Raw genomic sequence first — 21,009 nt, 5'->3', positions numbered from 1 at the left:
ACCGTCTGTCTCCACTCATCAGTCATTCACCGTAACAAATCTCTGTGAGAAAAATCTGCAAGTCTGCATTTTTCTCCCCCAGCTGATTGTATCTCTGGATTTGCTTTACCTGTTCTTCTTCTCATCAATTTATTCATGTGAGCAACTGGTGAACATCACAGGGAAGCAGGAGCACAGAGCAGGGGAGGTGAAAGGACAAAAAAAAACAGTGGTGGAAAGTCTATTTACTGAAGTGCTGTACATGGGTACAATATTGTGGTCCTGATACTAGTTTATGTTACTTTATACTTCTACTCTTTACTCGGCTTACTAGTCGCTAGTTGCTTTTCAGTTTACAGTTCTACTTAAAAGGGTGTATGATAAGCTTATACAATACAATTAAAAATTAAACCACTGGTTCCCAACCTCTGTGGTACTGGACCACTTACAAAACACACAGAGGCTACTTTGGGTCCCCTTGTCAAATTTTAGATGTCAGTGAGTTGTTAGCTGTTCCAACCTCTAAACCCCTCTTAACTTCTCAGATGGTTTCATTTAAATCTTTGTTTGAACCCCAAAAATGTAAAATTATTCAATATGTCATAGACACGCAAAGAGAAAAGTTCACTTAGTACTTTAACAAACTGTATCACTGATAACACCTCATCTAAATGCAACAGTAAAATGCTAGTTATGCATTGAAGCCAATGACATAGGTTTGCATATCAAGATTTTGGGAAGATAGAATTCTCCTAACCAATATTTGAGCAAAGACATCGTAGATAATTTTGAAATGTTCTCACAGAGGCGATGTCTCCAAGATGACTGCACAACGGGTGTGTGGTTGAGCGAGTGAGAGCGCCAGCGGCAGAGAGTGATGGTGGATGCAACTGGAGCAGAGGAAAGGGAAGTTGTCAGTCTAGCACTAAGTGTACAGTCTAGGTTACAGTTTGTTGGTGAATAGAGGCTGCAGCTTATGAAGACCAAAGTAAAGCATGTTATGAAGTGTGTTGTTTCCCAACTGGGGGGGCAAGTAATGGCAGTCTGCCCCCGATGTGAGAAACGACTTTGGTACTGGAGGAAAATGGTCAGGAAGCTGAGCAAAAACATGTAACAAGCATTTTTTTTTCCAGAGTTATTTAGAGACTTTAACAAGGTCTCATTCTCTCTTTTAGGCTTGATCAGTGTTTTATTTGGTTCTGACCAAAACGTGTTGTGTTCTTGTTTTCACTCTTCAAAAACACACTTGAGAAATAAACATGATTTCTAAAAACCAGTCCAAAACACAGATATGTGGGATATGTTTTGAATGCGCAGAAGGTTTTAAACATGAGCAGTCTTGTTGAAACACATATGAGCTATTCCAGGGGTTTATACCTGAATTAAAATGAATTAATTGATCATTGATGTGAATAGGAGCCACATGCACAGAAGTTACTTCTCCAAACATACGACACAAAATAGGACAGAAGAGTAAATCATGCCTACATGTGACTTATCAGTGGTAATATTAAATGATATATGTTGAACTACAGGAGATAAAATATTTGAAAGCAGTATAGTCCGAGAGCTATACTGCATTATACTCCATTAGATCTCCATATTTCAAAGGTGCAACAACTTTGCGTTAACACATTTCCATCATAAATTGATGCAGAAAACCAAACATTTCCCCCAGACCTCCCACATAATGTGTCCCCATCAGTGTTGAAGCAAAACCTTGATCGATGCAGTGTTGTATTGGTAATGTTAATTTCAGTAAACAATCTGAATACTTCTTCCACCACTGTAAGAAAGAGAGGGAGGAAAAGTAGTGGAGAAAGCAAGGAAGAAGGGAAAAGGTTTATAAGACGGCAGGTAAACCGAAGGAGAATAAGCTCCTATCAGTTTTTTTTACTGGCACACCTCCCGTTCACACAACACACAACTCACCCTGAGGCGACTGGAGAATTATGACTGAAGGACTGACCTGTCATTATGTTATTATCCTCTCTATCGCCTGGGGCTTTGACATGTGTATGGTCACACACACACACACACACACACATCCAGACTCATGAACAAATGCACATAAGCCCCCCACATACCCACCCTGATTTACAATTGAGCATGTGGAGGGAATTCCCTGCTCAGACCTGCAGCAAGTCAGAGAGATGATCAGAAATCGAGGGAGTGCAGAATGGTATGTGCTCATTCAATCAATCAATCAATCAATCAATCAAATTTATTTATATAGCCCTTTCCAACAGCCCAAAAGGGTGACCAATGTGCTTCACTCACTTCATTCAGCGCATGAATCTAATAGCAAAGTGAACAAACATACTAACTATTGCATCTTGAAAGCAGAAAAAGCTGACATGACAGTAGTGGAGGATGCGTAAGTCAGTGCAGTGTGTCAACAGTGTGGCTGTTGCCTGCCAGGTCACTACAAGAGACTGGGTGAGAGGTTAGAGAGGCGCTGACATCTGCTGTGAGAAAATTATGAATGAAAGTATAGTTTACAAAGGGGTCACGCAAACATTCTTTGCATAGACATGCGTTAATCAAAGGACTGCAAGCACAACAGCTGTTGACTCTGAGATTCATCCACAACAGAGATCTGTTGGCTGGGTTTTTATGTTTAAAGCTGGAGACTCGCACTGTATGGAATCCAATTCACAATGTCCCCACTCCTAAAGCGCTTCCACTCCCTGAACACTTTAGATTGCCTAATGCACCTTCACCTGAAGTCACATGCCACACACACATACACACACACACACACAACATGCAATAACCTGCCCTGACAGACCTGTTAAGAAGGAATGAACGTTCCTTAGAAGAGAAAGAACGCATTCTCTATGCAAAACTGGCAGCCTCTCGGCCTACATGCAAATCAAGTGTCACAGACCGAAGATATGAGGTTTAAAGACTGACTAACCTGACTTCACCATTGACTCATTTATCTTTAAAGATGCACTAATCAATAGTTGTGTAGTAACAGCTGATCAGATTACAATATATAATGAAAAAGGTGCCACTGGTAGTGATGAATCTACAGAGATTTATTTCTCTGCTCTCTGCACTTTCCCAAACTTTATGTAGTTATTTACGTTAGAAAGTTTTAGGTAAAAGAGTCTGATATATATTCTGCACTTGTTTACGCCTCATTTTCACATTCAGAATATTGATCCCAGAATAGGTTTATTCTTATGTATTGAAGGAAGTATTAGATTTAGGGGGGCAGCACAGATGAAGCAACCAAGAAAATCATAAATATGACTCAGAAATTCAGAGATAAAAGCTGTTGGCTCTATCTTTAATACACAGCTAAAAAGAAAAACTGTGTACGTCATTATCTGGACTATTTCTGCCACTAACGTGGGCTTGGATGTCCAATAATGTTTGATTTAGTGAGAGCAAGTAAGCCCAGCATTGTTTTAGGCTGTAATGCAAAAGGAATGTAACAAGTATTGCAACTATTTGCAAAGAATTGTGTGATAAAAGAAACTGAACGCAGGCTAAGAATGTCTGTCAGAGTACATCAATATATTTTAATGAGAAACACTACTGTATCAAAGCCAGGTGATCCCCACATTCCCCGTACAGCACCCCCTCCGCCTCACCTCGCTGCACTGGAGCGCTGCACAAGGAGTGGAAAATACAGTCACCTAAAAATACACTCCGCATAAACAACACACTTACAAAGCGCATGGGTACACACACACCCTCACACACACACAGGCCAAGTGTCTTTAATATTAGAAAGCACAAGGCTGACACCTGAGACACTCAGCTCAGCGGTGTCACCCTCCTCAACCCCCTCCTCCCTGAATTAGTCCAGCCATGTCCAGTGTGTCCCTGACAGTACAATCTGATCTGCTCAAGCTGGGGCAGGCTGGCAGTGAGAGTGAGGTGGGGGCACATGCTAATGACTTCACAGCCCAGTTGGCCCTGCATGCTTGTTCCAGTCACACGGGGCATCACCAGGCCTGACGTGGCCTCACTGCTGATGGCAGGGGATGTGTGTGAAAAGGTCACAGCGTGGCCTCCATACTGGGATTCTCCATATCACAAACCCCCCGAACACACACACTCACACACACTCACACACACACACACACACACACACACTTGTGTGACTTTTGTATCTTATTTTTCTTCCACATAATGTTCAGTGTGGGATATAATTTAATTGCTGTGTGCCTGTGTTTTGTTCGTATTTTAACTGACTCCTCGACCTGTGCAACAGAATTGTGTTTGGTTTCCTCTCCTGCTCCTTCAAAGTTTTCTATTCAGCTCTCATCTTTGTCTATAGTTGAGCCTCCACATTGTTCCATTCTTTTAAATTTTGTTGCGTATATCACTATAGACCTCTTCAATTTCTTTTGATTTTCTCCCACCATCGGTCGTCTCCACTTGTTTCCATCTTCCTGTAGTTATTCATATCTCTCTCCAGCACCTTGTGTTCTTCTTCTCTTTGTTTTACCACTTGCTTATGCTCAAACTCTCTTTCAACTCTCTTTATATTTGTTTTCTTTCCTTTGTGCTTTTATATCCCTCTTCAAGCTCTCAATTTCCACTTCTGTTTGAATTTTCTTACTATTTTTAAACAACTTCTTGTCAAATTTGTCAGTTTTCTTGTCTTTACATTTTTTCTTTTCTTTTCTCTCTTTATGTCTTTTGTTTTCTGATGTATTTGTTACAGCTGAACATGTTACACAAAGGTTTTATGTATTTGTTGAGAAATATTTTACTTTATTGTAATTCCTCAATATGTTCTCATGGATTAAAATACATAACAATTAAATGTAGGCGTCCAAATAATACTTTGCATGTTTGCATACCTTTCAAGCAATAAATCAGTAAACCTTTTAGGTTTAAACTGATGAAATGTCGTGTTTTTGTGAGAGCTGCGAACATAATTTTGCATCGAGATGGTGCAATAGTGCTATAGTATGTGACGTTTGCTCTGTGTATTCAATATCCAGATTGAGAATACTTCAGCAGCTGTTTACACTCACACTACAGTTGCTGAGGGAATTTTAAATTAAACCTATAATAACTGACCACGGAAACAAGTTGTGAACACAGCACTGACATATCATCACCTTTTAAGTTGACATAGTGAGCTTAGCAGTTTATTTACACATCCAGTCATCACAAAGTAACAGCGAATTCATTAGGAATTATGTTTGTGTCCAATATTCACTCTCCTTGTAGCTCTGTTGGTCTCCACCAACTCTTGAGGGAAATGTCCTGCTCTCTAGCTGCTAAATGCTCACCATAATGTTCAGCAACAAGTCGCTAACTGCATCTGTCTATCGGTTGGGGCTGAGCAGGTAAAAACAGTGGGCCAGACGACCAAACAATGAGCCGAAACTCACCATAAAGCTCCCAGGCTTTCAAGCTTGCAGGCCCTCAAGCTTTCAGGCGATAGTTGTCTATAGTGAGCACAGGCAGCCCCATACATATGATCACATTGTTATTGTAAAATACTGATTTTAGCTGTTTTAACTGGATGGGGAGGTCATACAGTTAGATTTTGGATGCATGTTTTTTTTTAATTACCACAATTAACAAGTACAGCTCTAATGGAACACACATGGGACAGATGCAGCAGTACTTCATAGAAATTTAAGCAGTTATTATCACTTCTATTTCCTATAACAGTTACACCACTTTGCAAGGTGAATGGACCTCACACTGTTCATCTTCATCATGCATTAAGCACGAGGTGAGTGTGTGTCACTCAGAGGATTAGAGGGAGGGAGATGAGGTACTGATGGATGCAGACTCAGCCTTGGCTTCGACTCTGACTCTCTTATTTCTCTCTGAAGGAGGGTCCAAGTCCAGAAAGATCAGTGAGCCTCCAGCTGGCACAAACACTCTCACACTCTCTCTCTCACACACACACACACACACTCCCTGTGACCCTCCTGACCCACATACAGTTCATATAACAGCGACCATGTGGTCTGGATGGGAGAATATGGAGTCTGATCATTTTACAGTGAACAAGCTCTCACCTCTCAGCAGACCAGCCTGTGCTACTGATCACTGGCCATTAACAGAGTGTTGCACCAATTGGCTACTATGCTACTGACTAATGACTGGTCTTATGACTACAGTGAGTGGACCAACATGAACACATATTAACAGAGAATGTAAATAATTCAGAATATGCTTAACACCCTCCTTCAATGCTCTGATGCATAGAGGTGGACTTCCACAGTAAAACTAAGCAGATTTATCTAATTAATCTACTTAGGTAGCTGGTTTAAATAATAATGGTGGTGATGACCCACCCTGATGAAGGCAAGATAGCTGAAAACATTTGGTGAATAAAGCCTGGTGTGCTGGAGAAGAGCTGTGCTACTTGTTTTAATTTTGATGAATACTAATAATATAAACATAGATTTATTTATAGAGTACTTGTTAAGCAAGTGACACAAGGTGCTTTCCAGAGTGAGGCAGCTAAAACCAATTATGGGACACAAAATCACAAAAAAACAGGAAACAAGTGTACAACTTGCAACTAGCTGTAAAGAATCCTCATTAAAATTCACAATGAAAAACTAAATCTCACTGTACATAAATACGGAAATGAATCATTTTGCAATAAAAGGTAGCAAAAGTATGAATTGTTATGATGCAAATGTAACGGTTTTATGCAACTTTTTACTTTTACAAGTAAAAATATCATAAAAGTAAAAGTATTACATACAAACTACATCTGTCTGATTGCTGTAGACACTTTGCTCTTGTAGGTAACAATAGCCCAGGATACAATTAAGTCATGAAATATGATGCAATTGAGCTTCCCAAAAGTACGAAAATAATAACAATTGTGGTACAGATATGGATGTATTTCCTTGGTCTACTGACTACAGAGTGAAAGTCTCCCGAGGTGAACGTGTATTGAACACATGATCTGGATTGAACTTATGTGTGCTGTGTACATATTGGACTGTGTGTATTATTTGTTGAGAACTCTGATGGCCTACAGAAAAAAGCTGTTCCTCAGTCTGCTGGTGCATGTTTTGAGAGTCCTGTATCTCCTCCCTGAGGGCGCCAGTGAGAGCAGGCTCTTGTTTAGATGTGTTGGGTCCTTAATGACCCTCAGGGACGTCTTGGGGCACTGCTGGGCGTACAGTCCACGTGTTATCTATAACACTCTGAAAGCGACCATTCCTTACACTAAGTAAGACAGTACATTTTGCTGCGATGAGTATTTTTTAAATTCTATATTTTTTTCAAAATGCATGTATTGTTTCATTATTACTTTTAATCATATTCCAACATTACCAATACCAGTACTTAAATATTTCACCATATATTGTTACACAGATCTCTGTAAATGAAATTAGCTTGTTGAGAGACCTGTATGCAGCTTTGATACCAATTCGCTGTGTCGATCCTGTCGCAGGTGTCCCTACATCCTCCTAACCAGCCCTCTTTTTTTGGGGACGTCCCTCAGGACTCACTTGGTCAGTGAGCGTGGATCGATTCCACCAGCCTGTCCATTCATTCCACGCTTTACCAACCGTGTGATCTGCTCAAAAATACACACACATACCTGACATATGTGCGTGCATGAGTGGGCACTCGCACTCCTCTAAAGAAGGAATGTTCTGCACAGTCTTTGAAAAGAAAAGAAGAGTTTCAAATGATAAGCCCTCTGTTGCACCTGATATCTCTGTTTACCTGCAGGGTGGAACATCTCTAGGCATAAACATGTGTGTGATGGGTGAGTGAGAGAGAGAGAGAGAGGGGGAGATTCTGAGTTAAACTGTTTTTTCTTTCCTTCATGCTAAACTACAGAGCAGCATGTGTTATGTAGAACAAAAAATACATGTGACCTATTTACAGGTCTCTTCGTGTGTGTGTGTGTGTGTGTGTGTGTGTGTGTGTGCGCGAGCTCACCTCTCTCTATGTGAGGGACCATCCCTTGTAAAAGTGTGTGGTTTCCTCACAGGATACAGGTTTCTGGTGAAAACGACACAGAGAGGAAGCGCTCTAAAGAAAGCTTCTCTTCATTTCTTTCTCTCTCCTCCCATCTCTCACTCCTCTCTTTCTTTCCACGAGACAAACGTTGTTTCACATGTGGGTGTTCAGGATAATTCGTGTAGAATACGTTAATAAAATGTCTCTTGATGCATCTTGAGACACCTTTTTATTTGTTTTACTAGAACAAATCATTCAATTGTAAATTCCAGTTTGGATGCATTATTTGATGTTATTGATCTTCGACTGCTGTTTTGTGTGCTAACCATGAATGAAAGCCATGCTTCCTCTATATCAATCTGTTAAGTGCATGACTTCTGAAGAATTAAAGGAAACATACACCTAATTTCGTGAGTTGCACCAATGAAAGAATAAGAGAGTTGCTCAGTTACTCCAACTTAATTATTGATATCAACTTCTAAAGATCAGTATTTTGGCTTTAGGATAAAATCCAGGAGTTACCTGAGTAACATTTATACTAGGACAGGTGTGTCAGATCAGAGCCCTCAAATTTTTAAATAAGTGGAAAGTTTTTTTTGTTGCAGGCCTAACAAGCCCAAACTGGAGAAACTGAATAAAAATCAAAACAGGAAAGGTTTTACATACTGAGTGATTTAAGTACATTATTGATGTGTCTCTCTGTCCAAAACACAAAGTCTAAGGACTCTGGTCCCAGCATTAAGGAAATAAAAGACACCCCTTGATGAAGCACTGAGTTGACTTGTATAGACGGCGTCAAGAGGAGTTTGGAACTACAGGTTGCTGCCGTGCGGACGTTTGCAGAGCTCCACATTCTGCCTCGGCCTGTTTGACTCCTCCACACTGAGGGACAGCCTCGCCAAAGCTCCTTCATATTTAATTGTAATGTTGAATTATTCTGGCTGACTGCTGTGTTGTGCCACCATGAATTGGGCCGTGGAGTTTGTGAGTGTGTCTCAGTGTGTGTGTGTGTGTGTGTGTGGACAGGGACGAGAGTGATGTGGCAGGAGTGCCTGAGTTTGCCACGAACACTGGAAGCCTGTGGGAAAGCAGAGCCATAGCAACAGAATGAATTAATGAACAGGATCCGAACACGACTTTAACATAAGGTACACACTCAGACACACACACACACACACACACAGTTACACACACAGATGCATAAGCACAAGCCATGGCGGCTGGAAGTTTCATATACAACACAGATCACCTGGTGATGCAGGTTAGGCCAGAACTAACCTGTACTTTTACTACAGAACTACAAAACACCCAGCCGGCAGCTCACAGCAGCGTTCATTATGCTGGGCTTCATGTTATGAATCCTTCTGAAGGTTTTACACTGTTTCAGTTCGGTTATAGTGACTTTCATCTGAAAAGAATTCAGCTAACTCTAAAATGCCTGGTTATGGAGCACAACAAACAGATTGGTTATGTTGTGGAAGCTAATTGTGGCTAACTAAATAAAACAGTTTCATTATAATGACTTGACAAGGTAAAAAAAAAAAATCACCACATAGAGCATGTGTTCATGCCCCTCCCTCACAGAGGACAGTTTTATCTTCATATCCTCCAAACCAGTGACATTCAGAAAATAGTCTGCAGCGCCCCCCTCAGGAGAAGTCAGGAAAATACCTGGGCAACAGAAACACATTTGGGGTCTTTCACGGATTTTACAGGAAAACTTGTTCTCACATGCACATAGTATTCCTGGGATTATGCAAATCAGCCTTTACTTAACAAAAACGCAATTTATAAACTTATGTTTTACCTAAAAACTGCAATTTTTTGTTGTTTGTTTTGAAGAAGATTTTAAGAACTTCTTGATTTGATGTTTCTAAAAAAAATGATTTAGCCATAACATTATTGTGCTTTGGACATATGCAGGTATATGCTTTAAAAACATCAGCTATATGAACCATTCAGTATTTAACATACAGACATACACCATACACTTTCTCTCTGTATTTTTATGCCTTCTGGTGTTACTCTGACACGATGGAGACTTTTCAAAAACGAATTTTGCCTGACTGCAGTTATTAAGAGCGGCAGGAAAAAGCTTCAATATGGGTGGCAATAACAAACCCTGGGGCAGCTCATGTAGTAGGCTGGTGCCTCTGAACCCCTATAGAGGTATGCATACTGAAAAGTTAATACTTTCATCTAGTTGAACAGTTTAAAGCAGCTGGTATACATATGTATAGACAAGTCTGGGCTTTTCTGCTCATGTAGAGCATCAGATAGATGTGCTGTGTAATCGTGTTCAGGCCAACATACAGGTCCATAGGATGATTAGTTTAAACACTTAAGTTTGATTAAACAAGTTTACATGCAGTTTTAGGTGCCATTTAAGGCTGAACAAATTTAAAAGACCAGTGAAGGATTACAGAGTAAATCATACTCAGTCAAATAACTTGCAAGTGGCTGGAATTTGCTTAATCAAGCATTGGGTGAACTGTCAGTCACACTGAAACATGACACTTCACATTTCCTTTCTAATATTCCTGGTTTGCCTGAAAGCACAACCATCCAGAATGCAATTTTTTGTTGAAAAAGTTTTGTGAATGCCTTTAGGCAACATGTACAGCTTTCAATCACCTGGCAGCAGTTACAGAAGGTTCAAAGTGAGAAAAACTGTCTCACTTGTCACTGAAAATGAGGTTTCATAGCAGATAAAAACATTTTCTCATTAAACAAACTGATTTACCTTGAAATCTTTTAAACACAAAAATAGGATTATTTCAGAATTACAAAATAAGGGTACATTTCAACACAAGAATTGATTTTTTTTTTATTGTACAATATTACAATCACATTTGTACAAATGCTGTTAACAAAAAAAATGCAATTCAGGCTACATGAAGAAATGTTTGCTGGAGCCCGAAAACAACAATGTCCTTGAGCACTGCACTAAACCTTCATGCAAGAGCTGCTTGGAGGGAGGACCACTTACACACACAGACATCACATCTGACATGGGCTAGCATGGCGACCTCCTGCCCACCCCATCAGATCTTAAAAACAAGGTGAGATGAGCAAACGCAACAAGGTGGACGCCAACGTCAGTGCAGACGAAGATCATGTAATGAAACTGTTATATAAAAATCCAGTTTGTGGGACTGTTTGTTGTAGCGTTAGTGGAGAAGGGAATCGAGGGAACAGGTTGTTGTTCATTTGTTTGTTGTTTGGTCCAGGTCCAATGTGTTAAGAAGCCGAGGCGCAGGGTCAGAGGTCATCAGGTGAGGTTTAAGAGCGGGTGTACTTCCCCCAGATGTGCAGCATGAAGACTGAAGCGATGAAGAGCAGACTCATCACCAGCACTGGCACTGGGCCGCTGTAACAAAGACAAACTGATAAACACACAAACACACACCTACACACACTTTGCCGAGACCCCAACCAGAGTGAGAGTCTTAGTGGAGTGGCTGATTTTATTGATGAGCTTCGGAAACAAGGAAGGGCGCTCATCGCTGAAGGAGGGACTGAGTCGGGGTGGGGTGGGGTGGAGTGGTGCATCACTAAGTAGCAGCATTGCCATGCCAACCATCTCCTCAGCGGCTCCCTCCTCCCCCGTCAGAAGGCTGTAATTGAGTTGACCTTTCAGAGTGGATCCTTTAATGAAGCTTTGACGCCCGCGTCTAACGCAGGAACAAACATGCACTCGATATACAGCACTGTATGGCGAGTCTGCCCTCATTCGACTGCTGGGGAGACACACTCAATAACCACCACAGCACCATCGATCAACCGCGGCCAACTATGGCCAGGAGACAGGACGCCTTCTGATATTAGGGACGAGCATGCAGCAGAATACAAGTTTATGAAGTTGAGTTTTCCCCAAATGTGAGCTTTTCTAGCACACGTAGTCGTGTGTGTGTGTATACAGACATACACACAATTATATCCACCGCTCAGAGATGATTTATTTTACCACAGAGGCACGTCTGCCCAATTTCCTGTCATTAAACACTCCTCCCATTCTACGTGACACTAATGATAGCAAGTGTCGGAAGTCCTGAGAGTTAGTTTGTGTTTGTGAGTGGATAAAAGTTACAAATGTCAGCGGCTAAATTTTTTTGCAAGTGTGTGTTCCGGAGTGTGTCTGCTTTTATGAACTGCGCTTACACTTTGAGGCCTGGCGAGTCTTCTGTGTAGAAGCGCCACATGCCACCGGTGCCTGCCGATCCTGTGGTCCTGCCACCGCTGCGTGTACCGCTGCTGGTAGCTTTCCTGTAAAATACACACACAGCAAGTCACGCTCAGTTCAACATTGCCATGTGTTTCAGTGAGTCTCTCATTGTTTGAGCAACTTTCCTGACACAGGGAACATGACACAATTTTGGTAAAATCTAATAACATTTACTCATCCAGCTGTTTTTAACAACCTTTAACAACAAGCTAATAAAAGAAAAAAAAAATCTTTGCCATTACACACTGTGTTCAGAATGTAACTACCTACAGTAGGTGATGAAAGAACGGAGTGATTCATGGCTGCTTCCCTCATGTGACGAGATTAAACTGAGGTTAATGAGGTAATGAAGAGGGTGATAATAATGGGTAATAATGAGAGCACCAACACAGACGCTGTGATTACACACTGATTAAGCCCACAGCACAACATCTATCTGCCGCTCTAATCTATGGTGGGCACACAAAACATACAGGGGGGGCTATCTGAAAATCATTAGTCACTCTTTACAGTACGATGACATTAGCCGGCAGAATCAGTGCTGGGGGTATGTGGAGAATAATTATGGGGTGTGTGTATGTGTGTAGGATGAGATGATCGTAGTCTTCAATGTCAACTTTTTCACGGAGCTGGCCAACAAATCAAAGGAAAGACAAAGTGTCTTAGAAAGTGTCTTGGTTTACAATACAAACCACAAATAGACTCAACAGCTTCAGTGTTTTTTGGCATGAGGTTCTTTATGTCTCTGAAATCTACTGGAGTGATCAACCGTGGTGGTGTTCTTCACATAGGTGTTTAACTGGGTTAAAGTCCGGTTATAATCTACATGGATGAATTCATTATGTCACTGCACCCATTCATGCAGATCATTCCTTTAATTTGTCACACATCTGAATGCATTTATGGAAAGTGTACACTGCTAGACAGCTGTGTGAACTTTGAGACAAACTTCAGACAAAGAGTGGAGGTAAAAGTTTGATAGACTAGATTATGTGTGTACCTTTGTCTGACTGTGGAGCCTGCTGCACGGGGAGCCACTGTCTTGCTGGGGGAGCGGCTAGATGCCCCAACATTAGTTGCACTTGCTGCTGGTCCAGGCTGAGGGGAAAACAGCACAGTGAATAATAACACATGAGTAAGATTCAGCTCCATGATACTCTCTTTGACCATCTGTCCAACCTCACAGACACTTACATAAATACATATTTAAGAGCTATAACCAAGCTACAACATTCAGATGAAGAGATTTAACAATGAATAACCAACTTCCATTAGATCCTGAACTGTACAGTGAGTTTGTGTCATAGACTAATAGTAGGGGCCTTGGCCACTGGTTCTCACTGCTCAGCTACTAACAATACTGATCACATGCAGAGCCTCAACATAAAGCGTTCACATACATATAAAATTAATAATCTATAATTAATTAATTAATTCAGTGCTGTACCAGCTTTAAACTTATGTTTTGGGGCCGTTTGAGTAGCTTAAAAACAGCCACGTCCACAAACGATGAGCTAACGTTAGCGTGCTAGCTAACAGAGAGGAAAACGTTAAATGAATGTAGTGGAGCTGGTTAGCTGCCACAGCATTCACAGGTTCAGACAGAGCCGAGAATCTTACCATTTTGTTTTATTTATACCGATGCGAGCTGAAGCCCTGAGCCCCTCTTCCAGCTGATATCCACGTCAAATGAACAGCACACTGTCGGCGTATGAAATTGTCAAAACTTGAGAAGAGATCCCACGAAGCTGACGCTGGTCTAAAAAGGACACGACTGCAAAACAGAAGACCAGCGCAGGAGACCGAGCACATGCCTGACCGGCTGATCGCGCTCACCACAAAAATAATAAATCAAACATGAATTTAGGAACTTGCTTCTGCACTATTTTGATAAACCTCATTTTCAAAAGACACTTTCATTTTTAATGTATTGAATTTGTATGTGTACATAGACTTTAATACAAAGGCAAATAAAAGGGCCGACCTAAGTCTGAGGGAGACGTGTCTCACAGGAAGCGCCTCCGTTACGTCCAGGAAACAGACGCCATTGTGGTTCAATCAGGAAGCGCAATTAAGTTGATGTCAACGGTTAGTTTGAGCCAACATGGCGTCCAAACGGCACGGTTTCATGACAGTTCTCAATGCTCAGGTATCTAGGCGAGTATAATCACAGGTTTCCAACTTGGACAAGCTATTCAAGAGATCCAAAGGTAAACATATCTGCATTGTAATTAAACTGTACGAAGAAGCAGCGTTGGCTGTGATCGTTAGCTATCTAAATTGGGTTATAATTTTATTAGCTACACATGCTAGTATCCACAATTTTATCGCAGTAGCTAAAGACACACCTTTTCTACAGCTAACAGCGACCAGAGTCAGAAGTGTTTATGTTCTTGCTATCAGTTTTACATCCGCAAGTCCAGTGGCAGCTAGAGGTTTCCCTCATAGTAGATGAGTATTTGGGAACATTGTTACAGATTTAGCAGTTTGCAGTAAATGCAGGCGCATTTTCTGTTTAACAGTCATGACATAAAGTGCTTCAAGGGGTAAAAGGTTTGAGTTAACTTCTGTTAATGAACCACAAGTTTGTTAACAATGCAGCTCTGAAGGGTTTCTCTCACTGGCAGAGTGGATCCATAAATCTCGTCTTTTGGAGAGAGTTGTTTGAGTTTATCTGTCACCCTACATGATACAGACATGTACAATTTTTTTTTAAATGTCAAACCGTGGCCGCAAACCCATGTTGTGTTTTGAGAAGATATACTCCAGATTCAGTTGAACATTATTCATTCTTGTGCGCAGGATGGTGCGAGTGGTGTTTCTCCATCCAGACCTTGGTATTGGTGGAGCAGAGCGACTGGTGGTCGATGCTGCTGTTGCTCTGAAGTCTCAGGGATGCAGCGTTCAGATATGGACGGCTCACTATGACCCCACACACTGCTTCTCTGAGACCCTGGACCCAGAACTGCCTGTGGTAAATTAACACACACCTCACTACTTAATATCACCTCTCAAAGACTCAAAACAAACTAATACAGTAGATGTTGAATACATAATCTATGATGATTTAAAGACATACACACATATATGATTTCACTTCTTCTGTTTCTCTTGTCACAGGTATGTGTTGGTGACTGGCTGCCCACCAGCGTGTTTGGTTACCTGCATGCTCTGTGTGCTTACCTGAGGATGATCTATGTGGCCCTCTACTTGGTCTTCCTCAGTGGGGTGGAGTACGACGTCGTCTTCTGCGATCAAGTGAGTTGTGTCACACAGGAACTAACTGCCTGTTTGGTCGTCACTCATTTGAGTTCCTCTGAGCCGTCTGCGTTTCTGTCATACCCTTTAACCATATCATGCCGTGAAATTGACACTCCTTTGGCTTATTTTCTTTTAAGTTTTGTATTAACACAGTATATGATTCACATGTAGCGTTCAATGATATTACAGAATGTTCAGCTATGTTATATTTTTCTGTATTCAGTGTTGAGTTATACATTCTGTCCTCTGAAGACATGTACATTTTTGTTCACACCCCTTTAATTCCTCTCCAGGTGTCGGCGTGCATCCCGGTGCTGCGACTGTCCCGTCACAAGAAGAAGGTTTTGTTTTACTGTCACTTCCCAGATCAGCTGCTGACCCAGAGGAAGTCCGCCCTGAAGAGGCTTTACCGTGCTCCCATCGACTGGCTGGAAGAACGCACCACTGGCATGGCTGATATGGTACGTGTCGTCTGACGGTGTGACAGCTGTATTCTTCTACTTGTTGTGATGGTCTGATTGCAGGACTGTGTCACTGTTGCCATTTATATACAGCATGGTGGTGAAACATGCTCAGCCAGCATTGTAAGCATAGCATAAAAATGCCAGACATGAGTTAGATCAACTTTGAAATAAATCATAATTAAAAAGCCATGAGAGGTAAAAGAGTTAAAAGGTAAATACACAGTCCCACAGCAAACCGCTGGTGATGTTGACAGATAGACCTAAAACATGATCAGGTCACTGGGTAGATCACCTGCTGTCATCTATACAACAGTGATGTTAGACTTCTTGACTCGCTAATACACATTATCAAATTATCTGTTTGCTAACATAGCTTATGACATATGTCATACATATGACAAAGAAGAAAAAGGGACAGAACTACCGTACCTACACACTGATGTCCCTTTGCTATATAAACAATCTCTTCAATCAGGCTGAGATGGACACCTATCAATAAATACACACAATATATATATAAAAAAAAAACTATAACATGATTGAGGTACATGTTGCCTTAAAAAAATGTATTTAATAATTTTTATGGCTCAGTGGTTGTTTGACAGTTTCCTGTTTAGTCCACCTCCAATGCAACATTGAGTTGTTCCTCCGAAATACATTCTCTTGTCAGAAGTATGATGTGTGCCTAAAAACATATTAGATTTCAATTACACACTAATTAAATGCTGCTTTGTTAAAAAAGAATTAGCTCACAATTATTTTTTATCTCACCCAGATATCACCCGGGTTAAAAGTGTCTCTTCCTGACTGAGTTTGGCTCTTGATAAAAACAAAAACGACAAATCAAAAAAAGCTTGAATAAACCAAAGTGATTATTTAAAATGTGATACAGCCTCATTTCCGCAGGCAACATGTCGTAAAAGCTCAGGGCCCTGATAGAAAGTAAAATGACATTTCGATTTTAGTCTAGACTTTAGGATAACCAAAGACTGCAGGCTGTCATGCAACTCACAGGGAATTAAAACGTGTGTGATACATGTGAGGTCCTTATAAACTAATCTCTCTGTACCTCCTCTTAGATTCTGGTAAACAGCCAGTTCACCGCAGGCGTCTTCAGGGAGACCTTTCTTGGACTAAGAGGAGTCCAGACAGACGTCCTCTATCCCTCCCTCAACACGCGCACCTTTGACCAGCCGTCCACTGAAGAACAACGCCTGGAGGGGCTGCTCCCTGAGGGGACCTCCTGCCTGTTTCTCTCTCTGAACAGATACGAGAGAAAGAAGAATCTGGGGCTGGCTCTGGAGGCGCTTGCAGCCCTGAGGAGCAGCCTTCCTCCAGGCCAGAGAGCAGGCATTCACCTGGTGGTGGCGGGGGGCTACGATGACCGAGTTACTGAGAATGTTCAACATTATACTGAACTGAAAGAGCTGGCAGCGCAGCTCCTCTTGGAGGACTGTGTCATTTTCCTGCGCTCCCCCTCTGATTCACTGAAGGTGGCGCTGCTGCAGGGCAGCACAGTCGTGCTCTACACCCCGAGCAGAGAGCATTTTGGGATAGTTCCCGTAGAGGCCATGTACTGCTGCTGCCCTGTTATCGCAGTGAACTCTGGGGGCCCCCTGGAGAGTGTGGCAGACGGGGAGACGGGCTTCCTGTGTGAGCCCACGGCAGAGGCCTTCTCTCAGGCCATGCTGAGGCTTGTGAGGGAGCCACAGCTCCGCAGGGACATGGGGCAAGCTGGGAGGAGGAGGGTGCAAGATAAATTCTCTCTCCAGGCCTTCTCAGACCAGCTGTATGGGTACATTGTCAGGCTGAGCCAGTGATGTGAAAGCTGGAGCAGAGGCATGAGACAGGCAGTGTAACTGAGGAAAAATGGTTCTTTACGGAAATGTGAATTGTCTGTGGACGACTGCGTCTGCAGAGAGTTGGAGATTCTTCTAACAGAGAATGTTTGTGTGTGTGTGTGTGTGTGTGTGTGTGTGTGTGCGTGCAGGGAGGCAGTGGGCAGTATTATGAGGACTTAGAGGACAATCAATCAGCATTCCCCTGGAGGGGTTGCTGAGAGGGGAAAAAAGGATGGAATCTCTATACCAATTAAGAAAAGAGTAACGAGTTTACCTACCCTATCTCTGGAAAAATTCCACGCCTGCAAGTGTGCACGTGGGTGTGTGTGTAATATTACATGTGTAGCAGCGGAGCAACCACGGGCCTAACAAATGAGTGCACCAAAAGGATTGATTGTTAGAGTGAAATGTTTTGCACTGTGTATGTTTTTCTTTCTTGCTTTTCTAGAGTAGTCTTTGTCTTTGTGTGTTTGCAAGATGAAGAAGAATGTAGTTACCACTATACAGCATCAGGCAGTGCGCAGTCCCAGATCGATAAACGGGATGCTTTCCACTACTTCCTGTCCGCACAGAGCTTTGTTCCCCTCCTTACATTCAGAAGATGCTGGCCTGTCCATGACTCCTGCTGCTACGCAGAGGTTATTAGCAGATGATAGAGAGTGTTTGGCTTTATTAGAGGTCTGGCTGATGGGCAGTGTGTCTTTGTCTGGGTCATTATCAACTAGGAGAATAGCAGAAGGTCATTGTGTCTGCGTGCTGTCCTCCTCAGCCCTCCCACTGTATAGAAATGCTCTTATTGACATTCCTGAAGTCTTAATAAACAAGAGGACACATAGTTTCCCAACTCTTATGGGATTTGTTTTGTTCATAAGTGTTTTTGGCCTTTAATAGACTTTGCTAAGGATTTTGTGGGTGACAGTGGAGGCACAGAAACATTGTTAATGTGGTGCCCTGCTTTTTTTCTTTTCATTGAGCAGATTTGGTTGCGCCTCGAGTTGTTAAATCAAACATTCTGAGACAATGTAGCAGCAAGCGAGCTTTAATGTTGCCCATTAACAAAGTCAGTGTGACAGATGTACATAAGAGGCACCAAAGAGGATCTTAAGTTTCTGTCTCCATTTGTTGTTGCATTATCATGTGCAGAGTTTGAGTTGTGTTCACATGCCCTTCATTTTTTTTCTGAAAGGGAATCTGAAAAAGAGTAAATAGAAAATTGGAACATTAAATTACAGACAGATTTGCTCTAGATGTAACATTTACCACATCACACATCCACTCTTTCACTCAGGTGTTGCTGAACCAACCTGGTTGCACACAGCGTGGCCGTATCGAACAAACGTGGCGAAATGCTCACTGTTGAAGTTAATCAGGTCATATTTGAACTCCTGGTGCAGAAAAGTCTCCCAGCGATTCTTCATCATCTCCTCTGGAGAAGGAACCAGGTTGTGCTTGTTGTTGTTGACCCTGATGCAAGTTCCTGGAGGCACTTTGATCTCCGTAATGTGCTGTGCGCAGATCCTGGTCTTCTTCAGGACACGATCACCCTTTGACTTTGGAACCAGCAGTTGAAGGAAGCTGCGGCAGGCTTTCTGTGTCATGTTTTCATCTTAGAGTTATGGGTAAGAAATTGTACAATTTCAGTAAAATAAACCTGGTACGCTTTAGTGTGCAGAACACTTTTGAAGGTATTTCTTGCTCTGTTTTGTTATTATTTCAAATAAAGTCTTACCTCCCACTCCAAAATGGATAACATGGCCCCCTCCGACATAAACACCCCAAAGAGACAGTCCTGACAATGGATGCACAAACTCAATCAAGTCTCCAATAATGGCTGTAGACACACTTTGATCAATCTAAAGAAAAAAAAAGAGTAAAGTTAGAGTAGCACACTTTATCCTCTATTATCCCCTTTGACTTCCGCACTGAATCCAAGTGACAAGAAATCAATATTTATAATGGAAATCTGGAAATTTGCAAGAGGATGGGCATAAAATGAGTTGATTGAATAAGTGAGACAGTACTCAGCAAACAAATATTAAGGGGATCTTAATGAAGTACTTAAGATAACTACACTCCATATGGAATAAAATATGCATCACTGCATTGTGTGGAAATCCTCATACCGAGAATCACACATTATTACACATTAAATCAGAGTAACCAGAGTTTTCTTAGCTCTTGTCCCCAAAATACCTTTACTCTTGAAAATGCAGCTGTTTATGCTACTTATTAAACTGGAAAACATAGTCAACAAACATGCACATACATTGACAGGACTGTAGGTACTACTGCATCAGCATATAAATGTGTGGCTGTATTAAGTTATTCTCACCCGTCGCCATGTCACTTGGGATAAAATACTGTTCCAGTTCCCCAGAAGCTCCATTGCTGTTGTGAGCCAAAGACAACAGACTGACTAAAGTGCATTTTCTAATTATTAGCTGTATTCAGATTATGTAACAGTTGAAACGCTTTCATTAATCGCAGATGGCCTCGACTGTGACTGTTTCAAGATGACAGGCAGCTTAATATGTTACCTATTAATCTAATATGTGCACCATTACATTATAAGGTTCAGGCAGACACTGTGAGAAGATCATTCAGAAGTAAATAACTCTGATGTTTGTTTCAGTTTGTTTAACGTGTTTGGTTAACCTGTGTTGAGATTTCAATTCCCACTTTTATTTTATTGATTCAAATATTTCTTCAGAGTCAATTTCAAAAGCTGAAATGCAAAGAAACCAGCAGCCTGACCGCTTGTTTTTCAAAACTGAAAATGATTTGTCCCTGTAGATCCAATTAGTGCAGGTGGCCTTGGCTTGATTTAAAACAGATATACTGAGGTGCATTTGGAATGTCTCAGTGGTGGACGTCAGTCGATTTTTGTTGTGTGATACTGACATTTTTGATGTATGCAAATAGAATTAGAGAATATGTTTGTGTATACATATATAGGCTATATTTAATTAATATTTTCTATTTAAAACTGCGACTGCTGATGGTTATTTGATCTGTCACTGCTTGGCAATTTAATAATAGACAGATTAATTACATTACACACATTAAATACACACATAAATGAATAAGATTCACAATGACACATTTTAAGGTCAGTTGTAGGATCTGTTTTGTTAGTTCATATAAAAACAAAACAAACACGACCATTCTTGAAACATAAAATAACGATGAAAACATAAAATGATTGTAAAACAGAATAAAGTACATATTTTTAATCACATATGAGTGTAACATCAGTAACAGGGAGCTCTGTGGTCCGCAGTTCATAGAGCTTTCAACTAGAGCCTTCGAGACC

General features: G+C 41.3%; 2 protein-coding genes and 1 long non-coding RNA gene across 3 annotated transcripts; 1 reads left to right on the top strand and 2 right to left on the bottom strand.

The window, feature by feature from the left end:
- Positions 1-10,720: 10,720 nt before the first annotated feature.
- sec61b (SEC61 translocon subunit beta) lies at positions 10,721-13,890 on the bottom strand. Its single transcript, XM_070835430.1, has 4 exons — positions 13,751-13,890; positions 13,131-13,228; positions 12,067-12,171; positions 10,721-11,275 (listed from the first exon to the last, which is right to left on the bottom strand). The coding sequence occupies exons 1-4, from the start codon at positions 13,751-13,753 to the stop codon at positions 11,188-11,190; spliced, it is 294 nt and encodes a 97-aa protein (XP_070691531.1). The 5' UTR covers positions 13,754-13,890; the 3' UTR covers positions 10,721-11,187.
- A 386-nt stretch (positions 13,891-14,276) lies between these two features.
- alg2 (ALG2 alpha-1,3/1,6-mannosyltransferase) lies at positions 14,277-19,384 on the top strand. The gene is made up of 5 exons (XM_070836165.1): positions 14,277-14,340; positions 14,933-15,104; positions 15,251-15,388; positions 15,685-15,852; positions 16,935-19,384. Exons 2-5 carry the CDS (start codon positions 14,934-14,936, stop codon positions 17,673-17,675), a joined length of 1,218 nt encoding a protein of 405 aa, XP_070692266.1. The 5' UTR covers positions 14,277-14,340; position 14,933; the 3' UTR covers positions 17,676-19,384.
- Positions 19,217-20,187, bottom strand: LOC139205836 (uncharacterized). The gene is made up of 3 exons (XR_011584480.1): positions 20,029-20,187; positions 19,426-19,549; positions 19,217-19,302 (listed from the first exon to the last, which is right to left on the bottom strand). It is a non-coding gene; the product is annotated as an uncharacterized lncRNA (long non-coding RNA).
- Between the last annotated feature and the right edge of the window lie 822 nt (positions 20,188-21,009).

This window comes from Pempheris klunzingeri, chromosome 8 (genome assembly GCF_042242105.1).
Source record: "Pempheris klunzingeri isolate RE-2024b chromosome 8, fPemKlu1.hap1, whole genome shotgun sequence".
NCBI classification, from domain to species: Eukaryota; Metazoa; Chordata; class Actinopteri; order Acropomatiformes; family Pempheridae; genus Pempheris; species Pempheris klunzingeri.
This window is presented reverse-complemented; position numbering and strand designations above follow the sequence as displayed.